Source organism: Enhydra lutris, unplaced genomic scaffold (genome assembly GCF_002288905.1).
Source record: "Enhydra lutris kenyoni isolate GAN:26980312 unplaced genomic scaffold, ASM228890v2 scaffoldscaffold111, whole genome shotgun sequence".
Taxonomy (NCBI): domain Eukaryota; kingdom Metazoa; phylum Chordata; class Mammalia; order Carnivora; family Mustelidae; genus Enhydra; species Enhydra lutris.
In genome coordinates this window covers 130,958-152,074 of record NW_019154195.1, presented here as the reverse complement: position 1 = coordinate 152,074, position 21,117 = coordinate 130,958, and the positions used below count along the sequence as shown (strand labels likewise).

The 21,117-nt window shown below is 56.7% G+C and overlaps 3 protein-coding genes across 4 annotated transcripts; 1 reads left to right on the top strand and 2 right to left on the bottom strand.

The window, feature by feature from the left end:
- Nucleotides 1-4,109: 4,109 nt before the first annotated feature.
- Nucleotides 4,110-9,397, bottom strand: LOC111139567 (osteoclast associated, immunoglobulin-like receptor). Of its 2 annotated transcripts, XM_022491882.1 has the most exons (5): nt 9,361-9,397; nt 8,630-8,662; nt 5,732-6,031; nt 4,618-4,902; nt 4,110-4,237 (listed from the first exon to the last, which is right to left on the bottom strand). In XM_022491882.1, exons 1-5 carry the CDS (start codon nt 9,395-9,397, stop codon nt 4,110-4,112), a joined length of 783 nt encoding a protein of 260 aa, XP_022347590.1. The 2 variants fall into 2 exon arrangements, with proteins under 2 accessions (XP_022347590.1, XP_022347591.1); XM_022491883.1 differs by lacking the exon at nt 8,630-8,662.
- An 870-nt stretch (nt 9,398-10,267) lies between these two features.
- Nucleotides 10,268-12,626, top strand: LOC111139570 (NADH:ubiquinone oxidoreductase subunit A3). Its single transcript, XM_022491887.1, has 4 exons — nt 10,268-10,363; nt 10,586-10,660; nt 11,979-12,056; nt 12,476-12,626. Exons 1-4 carry the CDS (start codon nt 10,354-10,356, stop codon nt 12,565-12,567), a joined length of 255 nt encoding a protein of 84 aa, XP_022347595.1. The 5' UTR covers nt 10,268-10,353; the 3' UTR covers nt 12,568-12,626.
- Nucleotides 12,627-12,676: 50 nt separating this feature from the next.
- Nucleotides 12,677-21,116, bottom strand: LOC111139563 (TCF3 fusion partner). Its single transcript, XM_022491879.1, has 6 exons — nt 20,688-21,116; nt 19,115-19,373; nt 16,564-16,634; nt 13,448-13,517; nt 13,135-13,353; nt 12,677-12,831 (listed from the first exon to the last, which is right to left on the bottom strand). The coding sequence occupies exons 1-6, from the start codon at nt 20,708-20,710 to the stop codon at nt 12,712-12,714; spliced, it is 762 nt and encodes a 253-aa protein (XP_022347587.1). The 5' UTR covers nt 20,711-21,116; the 3' UTR covers nt 12,677-12,711.
- Between the last annotated feature and the right edge of the window lies 1 nt (nt 21,117).

The window sequence follows — 21,117 nt, the reverse complement described above, 5'->3', positions numbered from 1 at the left end:
GAGGAGCCCGCGTTCCTTGGCTCGTGACCCTGCGTCATGCTGACCTCTGCTTCCGGGTCTATGTTCGCTTCCCTGACTCAGATCCCTTCCCTCTTACAAATAAGGACCCTTGTGCTGCACAGGACCTAAATAATCTGGGATAACCCCACTCCCACTGCCACCTCATGATGCTGTATTTCATCACAACTGTGAGGGCCCTTTGGCCACTACAACATTTTCCCAGATTCCAGGAATTGGGACATCACGTGTGGGGGTGGCGGGGGACCTCATTCTGCCCAAGGCACAAGGCCAAAGGAGCTCACTCAGGTCACCTGCAGCGTGCTGAGCTCCGCGGGCCACACTGCGAGGCCCCGGACACACCTGGTCCCTCTTGGGTGGAGCTTGTGGTCTCGTCTGGGAGAGAGAGGATCCGAATACAGTTCGGGTCCGATAGGGCTCTGTGGGAACACACTTGGGCCGGGCAGCAGTCTGCAGTGGAGACAGCATCCAGTCTGAGACCAGAAGGAGGGGCGTGCTGGCGCAGGCGTGAGCGCGTAGAAAGGAGAGCTGGTCTGTCACAAGGGCCTTATGAGCACCCTGGGAGTGATGAGCATTTGTGGGTGACAAAAGGAATCACGGCCTGGGGGCACCTGGGTGGTGCGGTCAGGAAGGCATCTGACTCTCCGTTCCGGCTCAGGTTGGGATCTCAGGGTTGTCGTGGGATCAAGCCCCACATGGGGTTCTCCACGCTCAGTGGGAGTCGGCTTGAGATTCTCTCCCTCTCTCCCTGCCCCTCCCCCTCTCTAAAATAAATCTTTAAAAAGAGAGAGAGAGAAAGAAAGAGGAACCACTGCCTCAAGAACAGTAAATTGCTTTGCAATAGTTAAATGTGATAATAGTCCCCTTTCTCTTCCTCATTCAAAAGTGGAAGTGACGGGGGCGCCTGGGTGGCTCAGCAGGTGGGGCCGCCGACTCTTGGTTTCTGCTCAGGTTGTGATATCAGGGTCCTGGGATGAAGCCCCACGTCAGTCTCCAGGCCCAGTGGGGAGTCTACTTGAGGATTTTCTTTCCCTCTTCCTCTGCGCCTCGCCATGCTCTCATGTACTCTCTCTATCTCCAAAATAAATAAATAGGGACTCCGGGGTAGCTCAGTTGGTGAAGCGTCTGAGCTTCACCTGGGCTCAGGTCATGATCCCAGGGTCCTGGGATCGAGCTCCGCATTGGGCTCCCTGCTCAGCGGGGAGCCTGCTTCCTCCTCTCCCTGTGCAGCTCCCCCCACTACGTGTGCTGCTTCTCTCTCTCTCTCTCTCAAACAAATGAATATGATCTTTAAATAAATAAATCTTTAAAAATAAAAATAATATTCTATCAATATTATCTGTCAATAATATTACATTTTTCATCCAGCTAGCCTTGATTCCCTTCTCATCTTCATACACACATTTTCCACCTCAGAGCACTTCTCACCACTCAACACTCATGTGTTCCTTTCCTGATTTATGCCTACCTTTCGTGGGGCACACATCCTCTTCTGTTGTTATTAAATTTTCCAACTCCCCCTCCCCCTCTGCCCAGTGAAGAAGAAATCTTCAGGCTCATTGGATAAATAAACGCATAGGTTGGTTGATGGATACTGAGTAAGTATAAATAGGTCAGTGGATTCATAAACTGACAAACTGATTAATAAAGCGAGGAATGAATGAATGTAAGAATGAATGAATGATACATAAGGGCAAAAGGAAGGTTGTATATTCAAATAAGAGCAAGAGGAGGGGCGCCTGGGGGGCTTAGTTGATAAGCGGCTGCCTTCTGGCTCAGGTCTTGATCCCAGAGTCCCGGGATCAAGCCCGGCCCCATGCATCTGTCTGCCTGCTCTGTGGGGAGCCTGCTTCTTCCCCTCCCACTCCCCCTGCTGGTGTTCCCTCTCTCGCTGTGTCTCTTTCTCTGTCAAATAAATGAATAAAATCTTAGAAAGAGCAAGAGGAAAGGGGATGAATGGTTGGCCAGGACAGAAAGAAACAAGGATGAGAATCAGTGGATGACAGTGAGTGGGGGGAGTGGTTGGATAGCGAAGGAACTGGAGAATGAATGGATGCAGGGAGCTGAAGTACGAGCTCATGAGGAGCCTCCCTCATGGGCTACTGACTTCCTGTGTGACTGTCGGGGGCTTCATGCCACCCTTCCATGCTGCCACTGCCCATCTGTAGAACGAGGAGCCTGGATTTGATGCCTTTGCAGCCCCATCCAGGTCTGGGTCCCTCCTGTGATACCGGGTCCCCGCTTCCCCCTTGATTTCCCACATCCACATCCAGTTCATGGGGAGATAGCCCAGGATATGCTCCGCAGGAGTCCCGCATCATGACTCAGTACAGACCCAGAGAGTCCTGCTTCCAGTCTCTCCTCCCATCCCTTCAGCAAGTCGGTGGACCCAGGCAGCTAATCTGACTTCAAATTTCAGTTCTGCTTAATTGCAGTATCCAAATCTCAGCCACCAGGAGAACTGGGTATTGAAACAGCATCATTTTATGCTGTTTAGCTGTATTTTGAATTTCCCAGTCTTTACACAAGTCCAGAGATCAGTTTCTGTAACCAAAGAACACCAACAAATATTGCTCAACTTCCTCAAATCGTGTCTCATCATGGGTGTTAGGGAGCTGCTCCATCAGTGAAGAGAATCATGATCAGCATTTTTAATAAAGTGGATTATAATAAAATAATATGTGAATATGGCTTCATAGAACTCGAGCTCTAGTTTATAGATGTAAATGGATCTGTGTACAGGGCTGTGATGTAAGCTTTGCTTCCTGCTCATGTCTCCCCAAAAGGGGGGTGGGCAGGATAGGTTAAAACTGCTGACCTTTGCTTTTCTGATCTCTCTCCACATGTTGGGGAGAAGTTATCTTGTTTGGTTATCTCCAACCAACATTGTAGATACTTCCCCTCCTCTTTCAGGGATTAAAAACTCAGGAGGGTCTGTAGATAGCTCAAGGCTATTCCATCCCCCTGGAGGGGCTTTCCAAAAAATGGAAGGCATCCTCTCCTTCATAAAGTGGGGAGAGGAGGAGAGGACGGTGGAAAATTTAGTAACAGTCGAAGAGGATGTATGCTCCATCAAAATTAGGTATAAAGCAAGAAAGGAGCGGTAAGAGGTGCTTAGAGACCGAAAATGTGTGTATGAGGATGATAAAGGCATCTGAGTTACCAAGATTAAAACAGAAGTTAAATTAATAAACTCTGGAGAAACTGAATGTAGTCAGGCCTTCCAGAAAGAGAGGCAGGAGGGGAGAGCAAACAGGCTGCAAGGGGGAAGGGTTTGCATTATCTTTACAACTGTGGAGGCCACCAAGAGCCATGGGAAGCAGGCTAGGCACCAGTGTAAGTGTCCAGGTCGGAGCTCTAGGGCACACACTGCCCTTGCTCTTGCCTTGACAATGGACTCCGCTTAATCATAATGACAGCTCCAGAAAACAGCCTGCACTGCATGCAAATGAAGCTTTAAATAGGGAAGAAGTTGTCCTTGATCTGATCTGGGTCTACCTTTGGGGAAGGACTGAGGAGGGGTTTGGAAGAGGTTTGCCATGATGTCATGAAGGAAGTGGCAGTGAATCGCTTAAAGGTTCAGCTTTTCATGTGCGGTGGAGGGGGAGAAAAAGAGCTAACTAACGTCATTCCAGCCCAGATGAAACCGCAGATACAGGATAGCTAACATTTATTGAGCATTTACTATGGGCCAGTCACTTTCAAGGGCTTTGCGTGTATTGCCCACTTTATCCTACAACAAGATTAAGAAGTGGGCATTATCAGTGAGCCCATTTTACAATCAGTGCAACTGAGACTTGGGAAAGGTCTCTTTCTTAATAATCCAGTGAGTGAGCGGTGGCTGGCACTGGGAATTGAACCCAGTCCTTGTGACCAGGAAGCCTTAACCATGGATAGAGCCTTCCACTGACCTACTAGAAGAATGACCCAGAAGGGAGCTAGAACACACTGTAGGAAGCGTATTATGACCCAGAAGCTGGGCACAGCCAGAGGGACTGTGGGGCTCTTGGGAGGGCCAGTCCAACCCCAGGAATCCTGGTCTCTGGGAGGTCTTCTCACACTGCAGGCATCTGTATCCAGTCCTCTGGGGCTCAGGGCCTGACACCTGGGGCATGGTTCTGGCTGCGCCAGTCAAGAATGATCAGTGTGCCCAGAGAGATGAGCACCAGGCCGGCCAGCCCCAGACGGAGGACGTTGCCCTGCGTGTAGTCCCAGGATCCTGAGCCTGCAGGACGGCAAGGGAGAGGCCTTGGCTCCGGAACCCACGGTCTGGGCCTGCCATCTGGGTCTCCAGCCTCCAGGGTGAGACTGGGGACACAGCTCCCAGTCTCAAAGTTGTAGTGGATAGGGGCAGGGGTCCTGGACTCCTGGATTTGGGGAGGAGGGGGGTAGGGTCCTGACCCCCAGGTTGGGAAGCAGGGAGAGAGGCTGGGGCTCGGACCCCTGGGCTGCGGAGCAGGGAGGCACCAGGGTCGGACCCCCCGGGCTGGGGAACAGGGAGGCACCGGGGTCGGACGCCCCGGGCTGGGGAACAGAGAGGCACCGGGGTCGGACCCAGGGCTGCGGAGCAGGGGCCGGGGCGGGGCGCGCCGCTCTCACCGTGGTCGGCGCGGATGACCAGCGGCTCGCTGCGCAGCGACAGCACGTACGGGGAGGACGGCGTGTGGTAGTAGCAGCTGTAGGTGCCGGGCGCGCGGGCGCCGGGCAGCGGGAAGTCGGCCCAGGGCTCGGCCGAGTCGCGGTACTGCAGCGGCGCCGCCTCGCCCGCGCGGTACAGCGCGAAGCTCATGCCCCGCAGGCGGCCCGCGCAGCGCAGGCTCACGTTGGCTCCGGGCGCCACCACCGGCCCGGGCAGCGCCACCAGCGACGGGGGCGGGAGCTGGTCTGCGAGGGGCACGGACCGGGACGAGCGCTGGCGTGGCCCTGCGCCGCCGGACCTTCGCCCCTCTTCGCTCCCGCCCCTCCTCCCGCGCCCTGTCCCCCACCTCCCTCCTCATTCCCTCCCTCCTGCCCTCTCTCCCTCAGTCCCGTCACCGGCCCCCTAGCCTGTACCTCACTCTGCACTACCTCTCCCCATCGTGTCTCTCTTTATCTCTGCCAGTGTCTCCCACAGTGTCTCTGCCTCCCTGTCGGTCTCTGTGCCCTTTGCATCCTTGTCCCTGGCTCCCTGTGTGTCTTGTCCCCAAGTGCACCTTTCTCTGTGGCTCTTTCTCTCCCTGGATGTCCCCTTTTCTCTCTTGGCCGGGGAGCCTCACCAAAATTCTCTTCCTGAGTCCGGTCCTGCGTGTTTCACTACCTGGATCTCAGAGGCGGCCTCTGGAATTGCTTCCGGTGTTCTGGGTTTCTCCCAAGGTTTCCTAACCTCAGCGCTCAAATCTGGATAATTCTTTGTTGTAGGGGTGGGGATGGGGACTGTCCTGTGCATTGTTGGATGTTTTGCAGCGTCTCTGGTGGTAGTGACAACCAGCAGTGTCCCCAGATATTGCCAGAAAGGTCACCTGGGGAGCACAGTCCCCTGGTTAAGGATCACCCCTTTCTCCAGTTCTCTCTCTCTCCCTCATAGATCTTGTTGCTCTGGGTCCTCGTACAAGTCTGTCTCTGTATGTCTCTTTCACTATATCTCTCCCTGTATGTCTCCGTCCCTCCTTCTCCATCCCTCATCACACCCCAAAGTCCCTTCTTCCCCCCCCCCCCCCCCCTGCCAGGACCTCACCTGTGACCAGCAGTTCCAGCGTATCGCTGGGGTGAGACCAGACACCCAGATTCCAGCCTGGATTTCTGTAGCAGCAGTGGTAACTGCCCCCCTGGGCTGGGGTCACCTCCTCCAGGAAGAACTCTGCCAGCTCCATGGACACATCCCGGTACAGCACAGGGGTGATCTTCCCAGACTTGAAGAGTGCAAACCTCCAGGCAGGTTGAGGTGCCCGGCACCTCAAGGTCACATTGACCCCAGGGGTTACAATTGCGGCAGGCTGAGCCCCCAGCGATGGCTTGAGGGATAAGGCTGGGGGGACTGAATTAACAGGGCTGCTGGGTCCGTGGGCTTCCTGGGAGCCTGAGGAGATGGGGGTGGGAAGAGAATCACCTGGGGCAGCCCCTTCCTCCTTCTCATCCTTAGTTTCCTGCTTCTAAAATAGGGGAGATGGTGGACCCCAGTCAGGGGTTGGCAGCCCTCACTGCAAAGGAGCATAGCTGGGCAACTACCAAGCTTTACTCCATGGTTTTTAAACATAGTGTTAAGGGATTGGGTCCCAGAAATCTGTAATTTTAAATGCTCTTCAAACTATTTGTGACATGGTCAACATATTTCAGTAGTTGCCAAAACTTGCTATCTATATGAGAAAAAAATAAAACAAAAGAGAGGGTATAGCCCTACCTCAGACCAAATTCCAGACCAAATTCCCCCAAACCAATTCCAGGTTAATTAAAGACCTATATTGTTTTATTTTACTGTAAAAGTATTAGAAGAAAATATAGGAAAATGCATTCGTCCTGGGGATGGAGAAAGTGATCTTAAAATATAAAACAAAAAATTCAGAAGAGACAAGGTTAATTTGATGACTGCAAAATTTTAAAGTTGTGTAGGAGAATAGACAAATGGAGCTAGACCGCAAGCAACATCACAGGCAGAAAGGACTCATTCATTCATCACATAGATTAAGAGTATAGAAAGAAATCCCAAACCCAGCCGAGTTGAAAATTGGACAAAACACATGAATCAGGCAGGGCACAGAAGAGGAAGTCCAATAGGTGAAAACACACGGGGAGGGGGGGAAGTTGCTTAATGTTACTAGCAATCATTTAAAAAAATTAAAACAACAGGGGTTTTTTTGCCTATCAGGTTGTCAAAACTTAAAATAATGGTTTATATTCTATTTGGGTGAAGACACGGTGAAACAGGTAGGTAGGTACACTTGAGTGTACCTTTTGAGAAAGCGGTTTATTCCTTTCTGTCTAAATACATGAAGGGCATACCCTCATGATTCCACCGTTTCATGCTAGACCACAGTACGTACACCGGCACAGAAAGTTCACACTGGAGTACTCACTGAGGCGCTGACTGGCGTGGGGCTGGGGAAGGACACAGGAAAAAACCTAACTATGCATGAAGAGGGCCAACTAGACCCCAGCTACACAGCGGCAAATGTTCCGTAGCTGTTAAAAACATGCAGTTAGGGGCACCTCCGTGGCTTGGTGGGTTAAAGCCTCTGCCTTCAGTTCAGGTCATGATCCCAGGGTCCTGGGATGGAGCCCAGCATGGGGCTCTCTGCTCATCGGGGAGCCTGCTTCCTCCTCTCTCTCTCTCTGCCTGCCTCTCTGCCTACTTTTGATCTCTGTCTGTCAAATAAATAAATAAAAATCTTTTGAAAAAAAAAAAAAACCATGCAGTTAATTATAACGATATGGCCACATCTCCAAGAGAGATTGTAAAGTGAAAAACGTGCAGAACAATGTGTCATGAAATATCATTTTGCCTTGGCAAGAAAACAAGGGAGTATATAAATATATGTATGCGTCTGAATGCATGGAAATTTCTTGTAAGGATTTAGAGCTTATTTAAGGAAGATGAGGAAGGGGAAGAGGGAGGTTATATGTCCTTTGGGAATCATGTTCTAAACCATGAATATATGTTAGCTTTAGCTTTAAAAATAATAACTTAAAATAAATTGATAGCTGGAGCGCCCTGGGTGGCTCAGTGGGTTAAAGCCTCTGCCTTCGGCTCAGGTCATGATCCTTGGGTACTGGGATCAAGTCCAGCATCGGGCTCTCTGCTCAGTGGGGAGCCTGCCTTCCCCACCCCCCCGCCTGCCTCTCTGCCTACTTGTGATCTCTGTCTGTCAAACAAATAAATAAAATCTTTTAAAAAATAAAACAAATTGATAGCTAAGGTATCAGTGGTTTTCCAGGAGATTTTTATTTGAAGTTGTGGTGTAGTGGGGAGGTTTGAGAGACAGAGATCTCACCAGTCAGGAGACCTGGAAAGAAACTCAAGGCTCTTTCCGGGTGAATGATCCTACTCTGGTGGAAATGGGCTTCCAAATGGGGGAATAATTGGCATTGCCAGAGGTCCTATTTCTTGAGCCCCACACTGTGCCAAGCTTTGAGTCAAGGGTTTTACACATGTGATTTTTTAAAATTCATTAAATTCTTTTATTTTTTAAGTAATCTCTACACCCAACATGGGGCTCAAACTCACAACCCCAAGATCAAGAGTCACATGCTGCACAGACTGAGCCAGCCAGGCGCCCCGTACACGTGGGTGGTTTTAGTAAATCCTCACAACAGCCCATTTCACAGAGAAGGAAACTGAGTAGCAAGCAGTGGTTCGTTCAACGTTGTAAATGAATAACATGGTGAAAGTGGGGTTCCAGCTTAGGTCTCTTTAGCTCCAAAGTTCATGGTCTTCTCTACCCACCTATGCTGGTCACTAAAGGAAATAAGATAAGAAGGAAAGAAAGGAAGGAGGGGAGGGAAGGAAAAGATGAAAGAAGAGAGGAGAGGGAGGGAAATATGGAAACCTGAGGTGAGGCGGAGCACCAAAATAAAATGTGAGTAACTGGAAATGGGCTTCTAGCAGCTTGCAGGTGAGTGGATGGGCGATATTACTCACCAGCTGGAGTGACGTCTCCATGACACAGAGGCCCTGTAGACGGTGGAGGAGCTGAGTCTTTTCAGAGCGCTAGGCTTCTCCCAGTCCTACCTCGCTGCAAACTCAGGAATCTAAATCCTTCCTCTGGGAAATGGGAATCTAACCCATAAGTCCTCTCTCAGTAGCTCTAACTCAAGGCTCGTAATCCCCACCTACTTCAGAAGCCTGAAGTCTGGCCCCAGCCCCCTCTTGCCTCTACACCCAGTGTTCAGACCTCTGGACTCCCCCTTTTCCAGAAAGCAATAATCGGAGCCCACAGTTTCTTCTCCCCGGGCATCAGGAGTCTGGGTCACCAGCTCCCTCCTTTCCCAGAGATCCAGGTGTTCTGGCTCCATGTCTTCCTGCTCTGAAATCTTGGACTCTACTTGCTATCCCCAGGAGTTCAGGTCCTTAGCACCCTCCTGCCTCAACACCCAGAAAATGCTGCCCCCAGTCTCCTTGTCCAGGAACAGGAATTCAGGACCCACGTGTCCTTCCTTGATAGGACCCAAGGATCTAGGTCCTGTCCCCTTATTCCGGTCTAGAATTCCAAACCTTCAGCTTGGGCTGCCTGACCACGGTGCACCTGCCCCAGGGAGAGTCAGTAGCCCTCTTCCTTTCCCCCTCTCTACTCAGGGTGTCCAGGTCCCCAGAGCCTGTCTCTCTGCACCCCAATCAGCCTGAGACCCAGGGAGAAGGGGGCGGTGGCTCACGGAGGGTCAGGAGCTGGAGGATCAGCACCAGAGCCATGGCGGGCAGATCTCGGCTGGAGCAGAAGCAGGAGCCAGGGCTCAGCTGTGCCGTCTCACCTCTCAGGAAATGCAATGTCCGAGAGCCAGAGCCAGAGCTCTGTTTAAGGAAGGGAGGAGGGAAGTGGGGGCCTCTGGGAGACTGTGTCACAGCCCCATGGTGCTGCGGAAAAACCTGGGAGAAGGGGCAGTCATAACCAGTTGTGTTTATCAAGTAAGCTTAAAAAGAAAAAAAAAAAAAGACTAGAAAGTATCATGTATTATGTACCAGACCCTGTGCGGCGCTACTTTGGGGGCACAGAGAGGCGTCAGACCCTATTAATGCCCTAGCGCAGCGCCCAGTCTGAATTAAAGACAGGCGGACCAGCTGGGTTACAAAAGAAAGTGAGCTACCCTGGAAGTCACAGGTGGCTCTGAGAGGATCCACAGACGACCCCTGGGTCGAGACCCTCTGGGTCTCCTCTGGGACGAGAGTGAAAGCTTCCAGGACGAACTGATGTTGAGCTGCGACCGCAAATGATAGTGTCATCTGTCCTCGCCCGGCCTCCGTTTCTCCGTCTGTGAAACGGGCCTTCGTGAGTAAACTCTAAAATGAAGACTGTTGCATTCCGCCTTGGATGGGCCGTGGCTTGGATGGAGCACACCTCAGGCTGGACTCCTGGGTGAGGAGACAGGTCGGCGTTTAATTCTGCAGCGCCGTCGGCGTTTCCGCGACCGCTTCTGACAGCTGTTCTTCTCCAGTGCGCACGCGCAGACTCAGGGGGCTGAGGCTGGCGCGCGGGGACCACAACTCCCAGAGTGCTTCGCGCCCTCTGCCCCCCGCCCCCCCGCCCTGGACCGTAGTTCCGTGCCAGGGCTCTCGCGCAGACTCGGAGAGCGAAGACTCTGGCGCAGGGACCACAATTCCCAGAGTGCTCCGCGCGCTGGCTCGCGGCTGCCGCCGACGCTGCGACCAAGATGGCCGGGAGTAAGTGAGGGAGGCCGCGGGCGCGCGGGGTCCGGTGGTTCCGGGAGCCCCGGTAGTGCTGGGGCTGGGGCACGGCGGAACCTCCGTGGAGGCGGTGGGGTCCTGGCCGGAGGGGGTGCCGAGGTCACGAGAGGGCTTCTCCAGGGCGGGGGCGGCGCGGGAGGGTTAGAGGTCACCGGAGTCGTCCCCTGCTGGGGTGACCCTCTTCCCCCGCCCCTCCAGGACTCGCCACCTTCCTCAAGGAAGCCTGGGCCAAGGAGCCGGTGCTGGTCGCGTCCTTCACCATCGGGAGCCTCGGTGCGTGAGCGTGCATCGCCCCCACCGTGCCCCAAGGCCCCGTGCTCCCCACTAGCGTTCCATCCTGTACCCCTCCACGTTCCGTGGCCCCCTCGTGTGTCGGCCCCCCCCCACGACGACCTCTTGCCCACCCCATCCCTAATATTATGACCCCTTCACCAGCCCGCTCCTTCCCACCCCGGGCACACCAACCTGACTCCCCAAGGAGAGGTTCTCAGCCCCGCTGTGTCCTGAAACCACCTGAGCGACAAAAATAAGTGTCCAGATGCTCCCCGTCTTTCACCCTCGCCCCCTCCACGCTCGGTGGGGAGCTCGTGGGGTGGCGGTGGCGCAGGGGAAGCCGTGTGCTGTGAAAATCCCTCCCCGGTTCTGTGGACAGGCGCTGTCCTAGATCGGGGCAGCCCGCGCTGTCAGGTGCGGGAGGTCGCTAGGACGCAGGCTGTCACTGCTCGGGGCTGGGCTGGGGTCGGGGACGCGGCCCATCCCCCGGGCCCCCAGATCTTGTCGGCGCGGCCGGTCTGTGGGTCACACGCCGCGGGTGAGGTTGGAGAGCTGTTGTCCCTGCCGGCAGCCACGGGCCACCCTGGCCGCTGAGCGCCTGAAGCGCAGCTCCTAGGAATTGAGCTGGTACACTCCGCTCGCGGAAAGGACGCGCTGGATTGCGGAGAGGGTGACAAGTCTACAAGATATCTCCGCTTCTTTCGATCATACGTTGAAACGACGTTTCCCCTATGCTGGCTTAAATCATTTTAAAAATTGATGTGTTTTCAACTTTATTTTTAATGTGGCTGTTAGAAGGCGTAAAACTAAGGTGTGGCTCTCACGATTCTATCGGACAGTGTCGCCTGGAACTTTGCTCTTACCCCCTACCCCTGCCCCCCAGACTCCTGGCTCCCACCCTGGGCGGACTGTGGACTGTAATTTCCCAGTGACTAGTCCTCCTACAGCCCTCCCTTCCTCAGTTTGTAACAGTTCATGATTCTTCTGGAAAATTCCCAGAGCACTCCCCTCAGCACTGCCCTCTGCTCCCTGACCCCCTCTGGACATGCACTGAATACTGTGACCACCCCCATGGCTCCCCCACCCCCCACCCTCTAGATCCCATGTGTCCTTGAATTGCTGGCTCCCATCTCCTCTCCTGCTGGTAAACGGGGATCCCATAACGCCAGGGGGTCTCCTGGAGGGTCAGGAACTCCCTGCTCCCCTCCTCCCATGTATTTGACTCATAGTTTGCCAAGGTTTTGCTTCTGCCCCTTCCCCTCCCACCCCCGCCTGAAAGCCCCCCCCCTCCCCTGGCCTCACCCTTGTCTCTCCACAGCTATAATTCTGCCGGCTTTCAGCCCCTTCACCAAATACGCCGCCATGATCAACCAGGTCACGCCCTACAACTATCCAGGTGAGTGGGAGCAAGGACTGGCTCCAAGTGGGAGTGGGGGTTGTGGGGTAACCTCCTCCTGCCAGAGGAGAAAGAGTCATGGGCAGGTCTTTCCTCTGCCGCGGTCTGAGAATCTGCAGTGTGGGGTGGACTTCTTTCTTCTGAGATCTAGTCCATGTGCCGTAAAACTCATTTCCTGTCTGTTTTCACACTTTTGTTGAGTTTCTGTTGTCATTCCACATTTGTATTCCTTTCTGGATTTTCGTCATTCTGCTTCTCTCTGTGCTTTCCCATGCCTGTAGGTCTCTATCGTCCTGCTTCTCTGTGTCCTCTCTCTCCCCTGGGGTTCCCTTTCCCTCTTTGAATATGAACTGACAGACTAGCCTTTAGGAGCCTCCCAAGATCTGCTGGTCTCAGTGGCCCGCCCTCCTGCCCCCCAGTGCCCGTCCGGGATGATGGGAACATGCCTGACGTGCCCAGCCACCCTCAGGACCCCCAGGGCCCCAGCTTGGAGTGGCTGAAGAACTTGTGAGCACCCCCGGTGACACGGAGGCAGACCCTCCCCTGGAGTCAATAAAATGCGAAAAGCAACCCCAGAATCAGCTCGTGTGTGAGCACAGGTGGAAACAGTAGACGGCCAAGGCGTTTGTGGGGGTCAGTTTATTGGGGGTGGGGGTCAGTCAAAGGGAGGGCTGGCTAGGGTGGGGTATGGTAGCAGTTTGTCTGGCCCCCGAGAAACCCAGCTGGAGTCCAGGGCCTCATCTGCTTCAAAGCCAAAGTCTTCCTCGACCTTAATCTGGGGGAGAGGAGCAGGCGTGAGCAGGGTTCCCCTGTGCACCGGGGCGAAAACCCCGGCACTCCCGCCTTCCCTTCCACCAGTGGCCTCCGACTGTCCCTCCCTCTCTACTCTAGTCCTCTTTCCTGCTCCCCCCAGCCTCCTCCAGGTCTCTCTCCTTCCTTTTCCACCAGAGCCCTCACCTGGCTTTTCCCAGCTTTTTCTCCATCCCTACCCACCCCAACCATTCCAGCCCTACCTCCTTTCCCCAGTGGTCCCCAGCCCCCACAGCACTGTTGCCAAACCCAGGAGCCCTGGTCCCACCTGCACCGGGGCCAGCTCTGGACTCAACACGGCTCCCGCTCGGCGTCCGTCCCGGGTCGCTCGCCGCCTCTTGCGTCCGCTGGGCCCCTCACCGGGGGTCGGGCTGCTGGGTTCTGGGGGTGCAGGTGTCCTTCGGGGCGGGGACAGGCCCTCTTTCTCTGGAGGCTCATTTTCAGCATTGCCAGGGGTGGGGGCATCTGTGCCCTGGCTGCCCTCGTCCTGGTGGGGAGAAGGGGCAGCCAGTGAAGGCTCTGTCCTGGTGCCCAGCCCCTGCTCCCCCTGCCCCCCTGGCCTGCCCGGAGGCCGCACTCACCTCCAGGACGATGGTCAGCTGGCTGGCGCGGTAGTCATCGCCATAAGCGTCCAGCACTCTCATGAGGAACCTGTGTCCGGAGGCCACCAGGGTTGCAACTCAGCGTCTGGTGGGTGGGGAAAGGGACACCCCACAGCCCATCCCTGGCTCTGAAGCCAAGGTTGCCCTGGACCCACAGACCCAGAAGATTCGGGGCTTCCAAGTCTGAGACCTGGGCGCCAAATATCTGAGCAGCCCGCGGGACCCTGGGCCAGACAAGGGGACCTCTCTGCACCTGTTTCCTGCTCTGTCAACAGGACAGGACAACCGTGAGCGGGGTTGGGTGACAGGGTAGGTAGAAGGGGCATCTCCTAGTGCTTGGCCTACATTCCGCGGTCAGCCGGTGTCCTTATCAGTAACAGGAGGGCAAGAGAAAGACAGGTGCGGAGCCCTCCTGCGGGGACTGCCTTCTCTGCTTCCCCCCTGTGCCTGCTTCTAAGAACGCCGGGGATTTTGTAAGCTCTGAGTGTTGCCTGGGGGCCAGCACCCCGGCGGGGCACTTCACACGCCCCATGTGTCCAGTCTCTTACTGGGTGTGTGTCCCACGGGCTCACAGGGGTTCTCCGCCTAGTGCTACATCGGGGAACCACACAAAATCCCCTGTGCCTACTGAACTCGGGGGACATCAGCACATCAACACACAGCAAGCTAGGCAGGCAGACACAGGATGCCCGGAAGAGGGCTGGAACCTCCAAAAGATGGTGGGGGATGCCTCACTGAGAAGGTGAGGGAGTGGCGCGGGAGGAAGAGCCAGTGCCAGTGCTGAGGCCCTGCGCAGGAGCAGCATGTGTGCTGTGACAAAGGGCCTTCCTTATTGGCCGTTGTAGGATAATTCTGGCTCTGACTCAGGTGGGACTCCTTGCAGGGTTCTGAACAGAGAAGTGACTTGGTCTATCTTGCCTTTCCTTTTTTTTTTTTTTAACTTTTGAAAAAAGAATTTTTAAAATTGTGGTAGGATACACCTAACACGGCATTTGCCACCACAGTCAAGTGTCCAGCTCGGTGGATTAAGCACATTCACACTTTGTGCAGCGATCACCCCCATCTGTCTCCAGGACTCTCCATCCTCCCTAAATTAAACAGCTCCCCACGCCCCTGCCTCTAGCGGCCACCGCTCTCCTGTTGGGCTCCGTGATCGTCAGCCCTCACCGGAGTGTGATCACACAGTGTTTGTCCTGCTGGGACTGGCCCACTGCACTCAGCACAATGTCTGCGGTTCGTGGCGCGGCACCCTTTCTGAGAGTGGGTGGTCCTCCTCCATGGGGACCACCCTGGATTCTCCATCCACCCAGATAGACCCTCGATGCTTCCGCTTCGTGAATACGGTTATGATCGTGGGCAGACACATCAGTGACCCCTTTTTTCAACTCTTCTGGGGGGCTTATGGATAGGTGGCATTGCTACATCGTAGGGTAATTGTTTTTAAATTTGGGGGAATGGCCATGTAGTTTTTACACAGTGGCATGTCTTAAACTTTAGGACGCTTCCTGGCCACCCCCCGCATTTCTAACACAGTAGGTCTGGGGTGAGGCCTTGGAACCTGGATTTGTGACAAGTCCCCAGGTAGTGCCCAGGTCCCTGGTCCAGGGGCCACGCTCCGAGAAGCACGGGGCTGAGCTCCAGGTGGACCGTTCCGAAGGCACGATCACCCCGACTGATCTGTACAGTTAAGGGAACTTTAGCATGTGCAGACGCCCTCCCGAACTTCGGATGTTTGAACCAGAAAGGTCAGCCTTCCCTTCCATAAACTCTCTTGGTTTTACTGTAGGAGAGAATCTTGGCTAGTGGTACAACTGGGGGAAAAGGTTTGGCCGGGGTGTGTGGCAGGAGCCTGCGGAGGGTCAGGGAGGCCAGCGCAAGTACGGCTCGCGTGGGGTGAGGAGCCCAATCCCTCGGCCCAGGGTGCTGGCCTCCTGGGTCTGTTCCGAGGGTGCATCGGGCGAGGAGGTGAGAGAGAGAAGCAGCTGGGAGGGTCCGTTCTCTGAGGGGGAGCGGACCGGGGGCAGGGAGCGAGGTCAGGCCTAGCTTCGCGTGCATGTGAGGGGACCTGAAGCCACCGTCCAGTGGGCGGCTGACAAAGGGACACAGTTCAAAGAGCTGCAGACGGGAGTCAAAGGACCGTGGTGCTGCGAGACTTTCTGGAAGGGCACACAGAACCTCCTGTGAGGACACAAACGTTCCGTTCCCATGCGACACGCTACGTAGCCACTGGCCACCTGTTGCCGTCATGGAGCCCCTGGCACGTGGCAAGAGCCACAGAGGAACTGACTTTTTGAGGTCCTTTATTTGGGATTCGATGTCAGTTGTCACATGTGGTACTGAGCTACCGTGTGGCGAGCGCCACTGCGGGATGGAAGTTTTCATTTCATCTCAGTTCGGGTAAAAATCGCCACTGGCGGCTGCACGTTCACTGCCGAGCACGTGAACAGAGGAGTGGAACTTTCTTTCACGCCAGTGAATTAAGATTTACTTGGACCAATGTTAGATTTCAAGTTTAACGAAGTCGGGTTAAGTAGCCACCTGGGGCTACCGTGCTGGACAGCGGAGGTGTGCACACGGGGGGACCCAGGGCCGAGCCCTGGGTACTGGGGTGAGGAGGAATGGCGAGGAGGCAGGGGAAGCAGGTGGGTGAGGGCAGGCGCCTCCTGTGGGTCAGGTGGGTGTCGGGGAGAACTGGCTGAGCAGCTGGACGCATTCCACAGACACGGGGACATGGGACACAGCGTGTGGCGAGAGGCTCTGGGTTGGGCTCATCCCCTCCCCTGAGCTCCTGTTCGACCCTCAGCAGCCACAAGATTGTGGCATTACCCACCTCAGCTGAGACGGGAAATGGGCTGTTGCTCGCTGAGAGGCACATGGCAAACCGCCTGACACCACGCGAGGGCCTCCGTCCTGATGTGTTCTGCTGCGCACCCCATTCAAAGGGAGCGGACCTGCCTCCCCACCCTGGCTCGGCCCTCACTCATCCGCTTCCCTGCAAGGCCTGGGCAGATGGAAGCCCACAAGAAGCTTGAGAGTGGGCAGGAACAGTGGCTGGGGGCAGAGGCATGGGCCCCAGGGGGCCGGCGAGGGGTTACCTCCGCTCCTGCTGAAGTCGTCGTGTTATCCTCTGCACCTGATGGAGCCTGTTCAGGACCCGCTCGTTCACCTGCAGGGGGACAGAAGGCTCAAGTCACCCAGACTCTGCTCACTTCCTCTCGCGGTGAACGGTGAACGGAGCCCCAGCGAGGACCGGGGAGCCAGCCCCACGGCCTCCAGGGCCCGCTGCACCCACTCCCTCCCTGCTCCTCTCCCTCGCCTCCACTGCTCCCCAGCTGGCCTCCCCGTCCTGGGGGCCTTCCCACATGCCTGCACAGCTCCCTCCTTCAGGTCTGGCCTCAGAGGTTACCTCCTCAGGGACCTCCCGCTACACTGCAACACCCTCTCCCCTCCTCGCGCCCTCAGCCACTCCTCTCTGCCTCAGTTTCCCTTACAACACTCCTCACTGCCTTCTAGCCTATCCACTTCTCCTGCTCACCGTCTGCCTCCCCCACCAGACCCCAAGCTCCAAAGGACAGGGCCTGTGCAGAACCTGGCGGCAGGGGGCAGGGGTGCCCCATCAGTATTTGCTGAACGCGTGACTTCCCGCACGACTTCCTCTGTGGAAAGTGCAGACGGGCACCACGCAGGCAGGCCCACTTGCTGGAGATGAGGCAGGCGGTGGGGACGTCAGGGCCAGCAGAGAGGTGTGCGGCCCGGGACACGAATGAGTGGGTACTACCCTGGGTCAGAAAGACCTGGGTTGGAAGCCCAGCCTGCCCCTTCCAGCTGCGTGCCCTTGGGTGAGTCACCTAGACCCTTGCTGAGCCTGTGTTTGTAAAAAAGGTATCAGGCCACCGCCCACCGGACGGGGAGGACCGAGCAAGAACTCCAGTGTCCGCTCCACCTAAGCAAACGGTTGAGTCCCTTTGGACCTCAGGATCCATGTGTTAAATGGGGCTCAGGTTCCCGCTGCCAGCTCAGGGAGTGCGGGGGCGGGCAGAGGCAGTGGGGCTTCCTGAAACGTCCTGTGTGTGAAGCCCAGGGCAGGCCTGGCACACAGTGGGTGCTCCCGTGTGACCGTGGTCGCTCTGAGGTCCCCACCCGTGTACTGAGGAGCCATGTGAACACAATGCCAGGGATGAAATGTCCCTGCTATGGTGGAAGTCACCAGGGAGAGAAGAGGTAAGAGGGATGCTGGAGGAGGGAAGGAGGCTGGGGTGAGTTGAGGACAGGGTGGAGCCGACAGCCGCCTCGTGCCTGAAGTAGAGTATCTGGTCTGTGTCACGTCCGACTTGTCCCCTACTGTCTATCACACCCGTGCACGTGTGCACATGTGAAACCATGCGGCAGACTGTGTCCTGCGAACCTCCTAGTTGTCACTGGGTGTGCAGGAGCGGCTGGCCATGGGGTGTAGCCTCTAGGGAGTACATTCTCATACACGGAGCCGACCTGCTCCAAGCACTCGCCCTGCTCCCACTTCGTGCGTGATCCTCTCCGCCATCTGTCAGCGCAAACTTCTGTCCTGCTCCAGACAGCTTGGTACGCTCTGCACCCGAAGAGGACTTGAATGTCCGTCCTTGTTCTCCACCGGCTCTGTCTCCTGACCCCTGCTCCGGCTCACACCACGACACCAGCCTCCCATCGTCCCCAGTGCCCCAACACCACTGATAGGGGTTGGATGGTGTCCCCCAAAACGTCGTGGGGTACTAACTCCCAGTACCTCAGAACGCAACCTTCTCTCGACATAGGGTCTTCGTAGAGATAATCAAGTGAAATGAGGTCAGTAAGTGGGCCCAGGTCCTCACACGAGGAGGAAACTGGGGCATGGACAGGCACACCCAGGGGGAACGCCACGTGAACACGAAGGCAGAGATCCGCTGGCCGGGAAGCAGCGGTGATTACCAGCAACCACCCAACGCAAGGAGAGGTGTGGGTAGCAGGTTCTTCCCCGTACCCCCTCCCAGCCCCGGGGCCCCAGAAGGAACCAGCCCCGCTGACGCCGGATCTCGCACCTGTGGCCCGCGGAGCGGTGACTGTAATTCCTTACCCAGCGCCCAGTTTGTGCTACGCGCTCACAGCGGTACACCCAGCCCCGACCCTGCCCCTCCCCCGTCGGAAACCTTCCCACAGCTTCCCTCACTTAAACAACAGAACAACACCCAATGTCTTGCCCTGGCATTCCCAGCCTTTCCAGATCTGGTCCCCACCAGCTGCGCACTCCTGGTTCTCGCCCAGGAAGCCAGTGCAGTGACGCAGCTCACAGAACGTGTGTCTGGGGCAGGAGCCACGGGGATGGAGAGCAGAAGGATCTAAGGCAGATTCAGGCGGCACAGGGCCTGATTTGAGGGGTACGGGAGGCTTGAAAAGCCTGAACAGTGGGGAACATGAGAGGCACCTCCAAACGTCAGCGAGCTGACCTGGTCATCTGGGCTACTGGCGGCGCACACTCCAGGTGCCTCGCACGGCGCCCGACGCTGACAGGTACGGGACACGAGAATGGAAGATTCCCTCGATAGGTGGGGAAGGCTGGCACGCAGACAGGTGGAGACCGGGAAGGGGTAATTTTGGCCAGGGGGCCCCAAAATGGGGGAATCCGCACTCACCTACCTGCTCGATCTCCCGGCAGCGCCGCCCTAGCGCCTGGTACTTCCTACGATTTAGTTCCCGCTGGCGCCGATGCTGGCCGCGGGCAGCCTCTTCCTCTTCATCTCGCTCACGGAGCCCGGAGCCGCCCAGACCCCCAGACACGAACTCCACTTCCGTCTCCAGCTCGCTCTCCAAGATGTGACCGCCGAACAGCGGAGGCAGCGCCAACTCCGAGCCTGGTGGTGCCGAGAACTCTTCAAAGCCCACAGCTGCCATGGTCCTGTAAGGTCAGGGGGTTCAGGGGCCTTGAATTCACGGCCCAGCTCCCTCCTTCCTCAGACCAGGAGTCCAGACCCCCAGCCCCTCCTCCCTCAGACCAGGAGTCCAGACCCCCAACCCCTCCTCCATCAGACCAGGAGTCTAGACCCCCAACCCCTCCTCCCTCAGACCTGAGAGTCCGGGCCCCCAACCCCTCCTCCCTCAGACCCAAGAGTCCGGGCCCCCAGCTTCTGCTCCCTCAGACCCGAGAGTCCAGATCCCTAGCCTCTCCTTCCTCAGACCAGGAGTCCAGACCCCCAGCCCCCTCCTCCCTCAGACCCAGAAGTCCAGACCCCCAGTCCCTGCTCCCTCAGACCCAAGGAGTCCAGACCCCCAGCCCCTCCTCCCTCAGACCCAGGAGTCCAGACCCCCAGCCCCCTCCGCCCTCAGACCCAGGAGTCCAGACCCCCAGTCCCTGCTCCCTCAGACCCAGGAGTCCAGACCCCCAGCCCCTCCTCCCTCAGATCCAGGAGTCCAGACCCCCAGTCCCTGCTCCCTCAGACCAGGAGTCCAGGCCCCAGGCCCTCCTCCCTCAGACCCAGGAGTCCAGGCCCCCAGCCCCTCCTCCCTCAGATCCAGGAGTCCAGACCCCCAGTCCCTGCTCCCTCAGACCAGGAGTCCAGGCCCCAGGCCCTCCTCCCTCAGACCCAGGAGTCCAGGCCCCCAGCTTCTGCTCCCTTAGACCCGAGAGTCCAGACCCCCAGTCCCTCCTCCCTCAGACCCAAGAGTCCAGACCCCCAGCCCTCTCCTTCCTCAGACCAGGAGTCCAGGCCACCAGCCCTTCCTCCCTCAGACCCAGGAGTCCAGACCCCCAGCCCCTCCTCCCTCAGACCCAGGAGTCCAGACCCCCAGCCCCTGCCCTCAGACCAGGAGTCCAGACCCCCAGCCCCTGCTCCCTCAGACCAGGAGTCCAGGCCCCAGGCCCTCCTCCCTGAGACCCAGGAGTCCAGACCCCCCAGCCCCTCCTCCCTCAGACCCAGGGGTCTAGACTTCCAGACTTGCTCCCAGAGGATCCCAGGAAGTTCAAACCCCCATCGCCTCACTCAAGCCCGAGAGGCCGGGCATCCAACCTCGTCATCTCTCAGATCCAGAACTCCAAAGCCGTAACTTTCACCCCCAGAATGTCCGAGTACAGACCCTGGTCCCTAAGACCGCTGAACGAAAGCAGTTGCATGAACTACAGTCCCCATCCGCCCTCCAGGAAAAGTGCACACGGCTGTACGTGATGCAGCCGCAATGCCTTTTGGGAATAGTAGTTTTCCCCAAAGCCACTCACCCCTCTCTCTGCTCCAGTTCCATGTCTCCCGCTCCCGGCGCCTCTGGTCTCAAAACTTCCAACCTCGCAAACCTCTGGGTTAGGTCCTTCGCAAAACTACCTGTCCCATCAGGCTTCACGGCCACCGCATCCGGGACTTAGCCTCTAGGCCCTCTGGGACTTGTAGTTCCCGGCTTCCGGCTCCGCTCCCCACCCCCCCTCCACCTCCACCCTGAGTCCCGCCCGGCTTAAAGTCCTTGCTTTTTCGTCTCACTCCTTCCCGAGTCGTCTGAGTTGCCCCCGTCTTTATTCTTGTCTCTGCACCTTCCGGCGGGCTAGGGCGATTCCCCAGTTAGCAGGGTCAGTCCTCGGCGGGCCGTCAGGCCGACAAGTCCCCTCTCCTCTCGTCCTTACGGCTTCTGCGCCTAGCGGCAGGACCTAATAAAGTTGT

What these genes read in the sequence shown, in the direction of transcription:
- LOC111139567 (XM_022491882.1), bottom strand. Translation starts at nt 9,397, where the DNA reads ATGGCTCTGGTGCTGATCCTCCAGCTCCTGACCCTCC. An exon ending in CCTCCAGCTCCTGACCCTCC is followed by an intron (nt 8,663 to 9,360) that starts GTGAGCCACCGC and finishes CACCGTCTACAG; the next exon opens with GGCCTCTGTGTCATGGAGAC. An exon ending in TGGAGACGTCACTCCAGCTG is followed by an intron (nt 6,032 to 8,629) that starts GTGAGTAATATC and finishes CTGTTAATTCAG; the next exon opens with TCCCCCCAGCCTTATCCCTC.
- LOC111139570 (XM_022491887.1), top strand. An exon ending in CTTCACCATCGGGAGCCTCG is followed by an intron (nt 10,661 to 11,978) that starts GTGCGTGAGCGT and finishes GTCTCTCCACAG; the next exon opens with CTATAATTCTGCCGGCTTTC. An exon ending in CACGCCCTACAACTATCCAG is followed by an intron (nt 12,057 to 12,475) that starts GTGAGTGGGAGC and finishes CCTGCCCCCCAG; the next exon opens with TGCCCGTCCGGGATGATGGG.
- LOC111139563 (XM_022491879.1), bottom strand. Translation starts at nt 20,710, where the DNA reads ATGGAACTGGAGCAGAGAGAGGG. An exon ending in CGACTTCAGCAGGAGCGGAG is followed by an intron (nt 13,518 to 16,563) that starts GTAACCCCTCGC and finishes CTCCGGACACAG; the next exon opens with GTTCCTCATGAGAGTGCTGG. An exon ending in AGCTGACCATCGTCCTGGAG is followed by an intron (nt 13,354 to 13,447) that starts GTGAGTGCGGCC and finishes TCTCCCCACCAG; the next exon opens with GACGAGGGCAGCCAGGGCAC.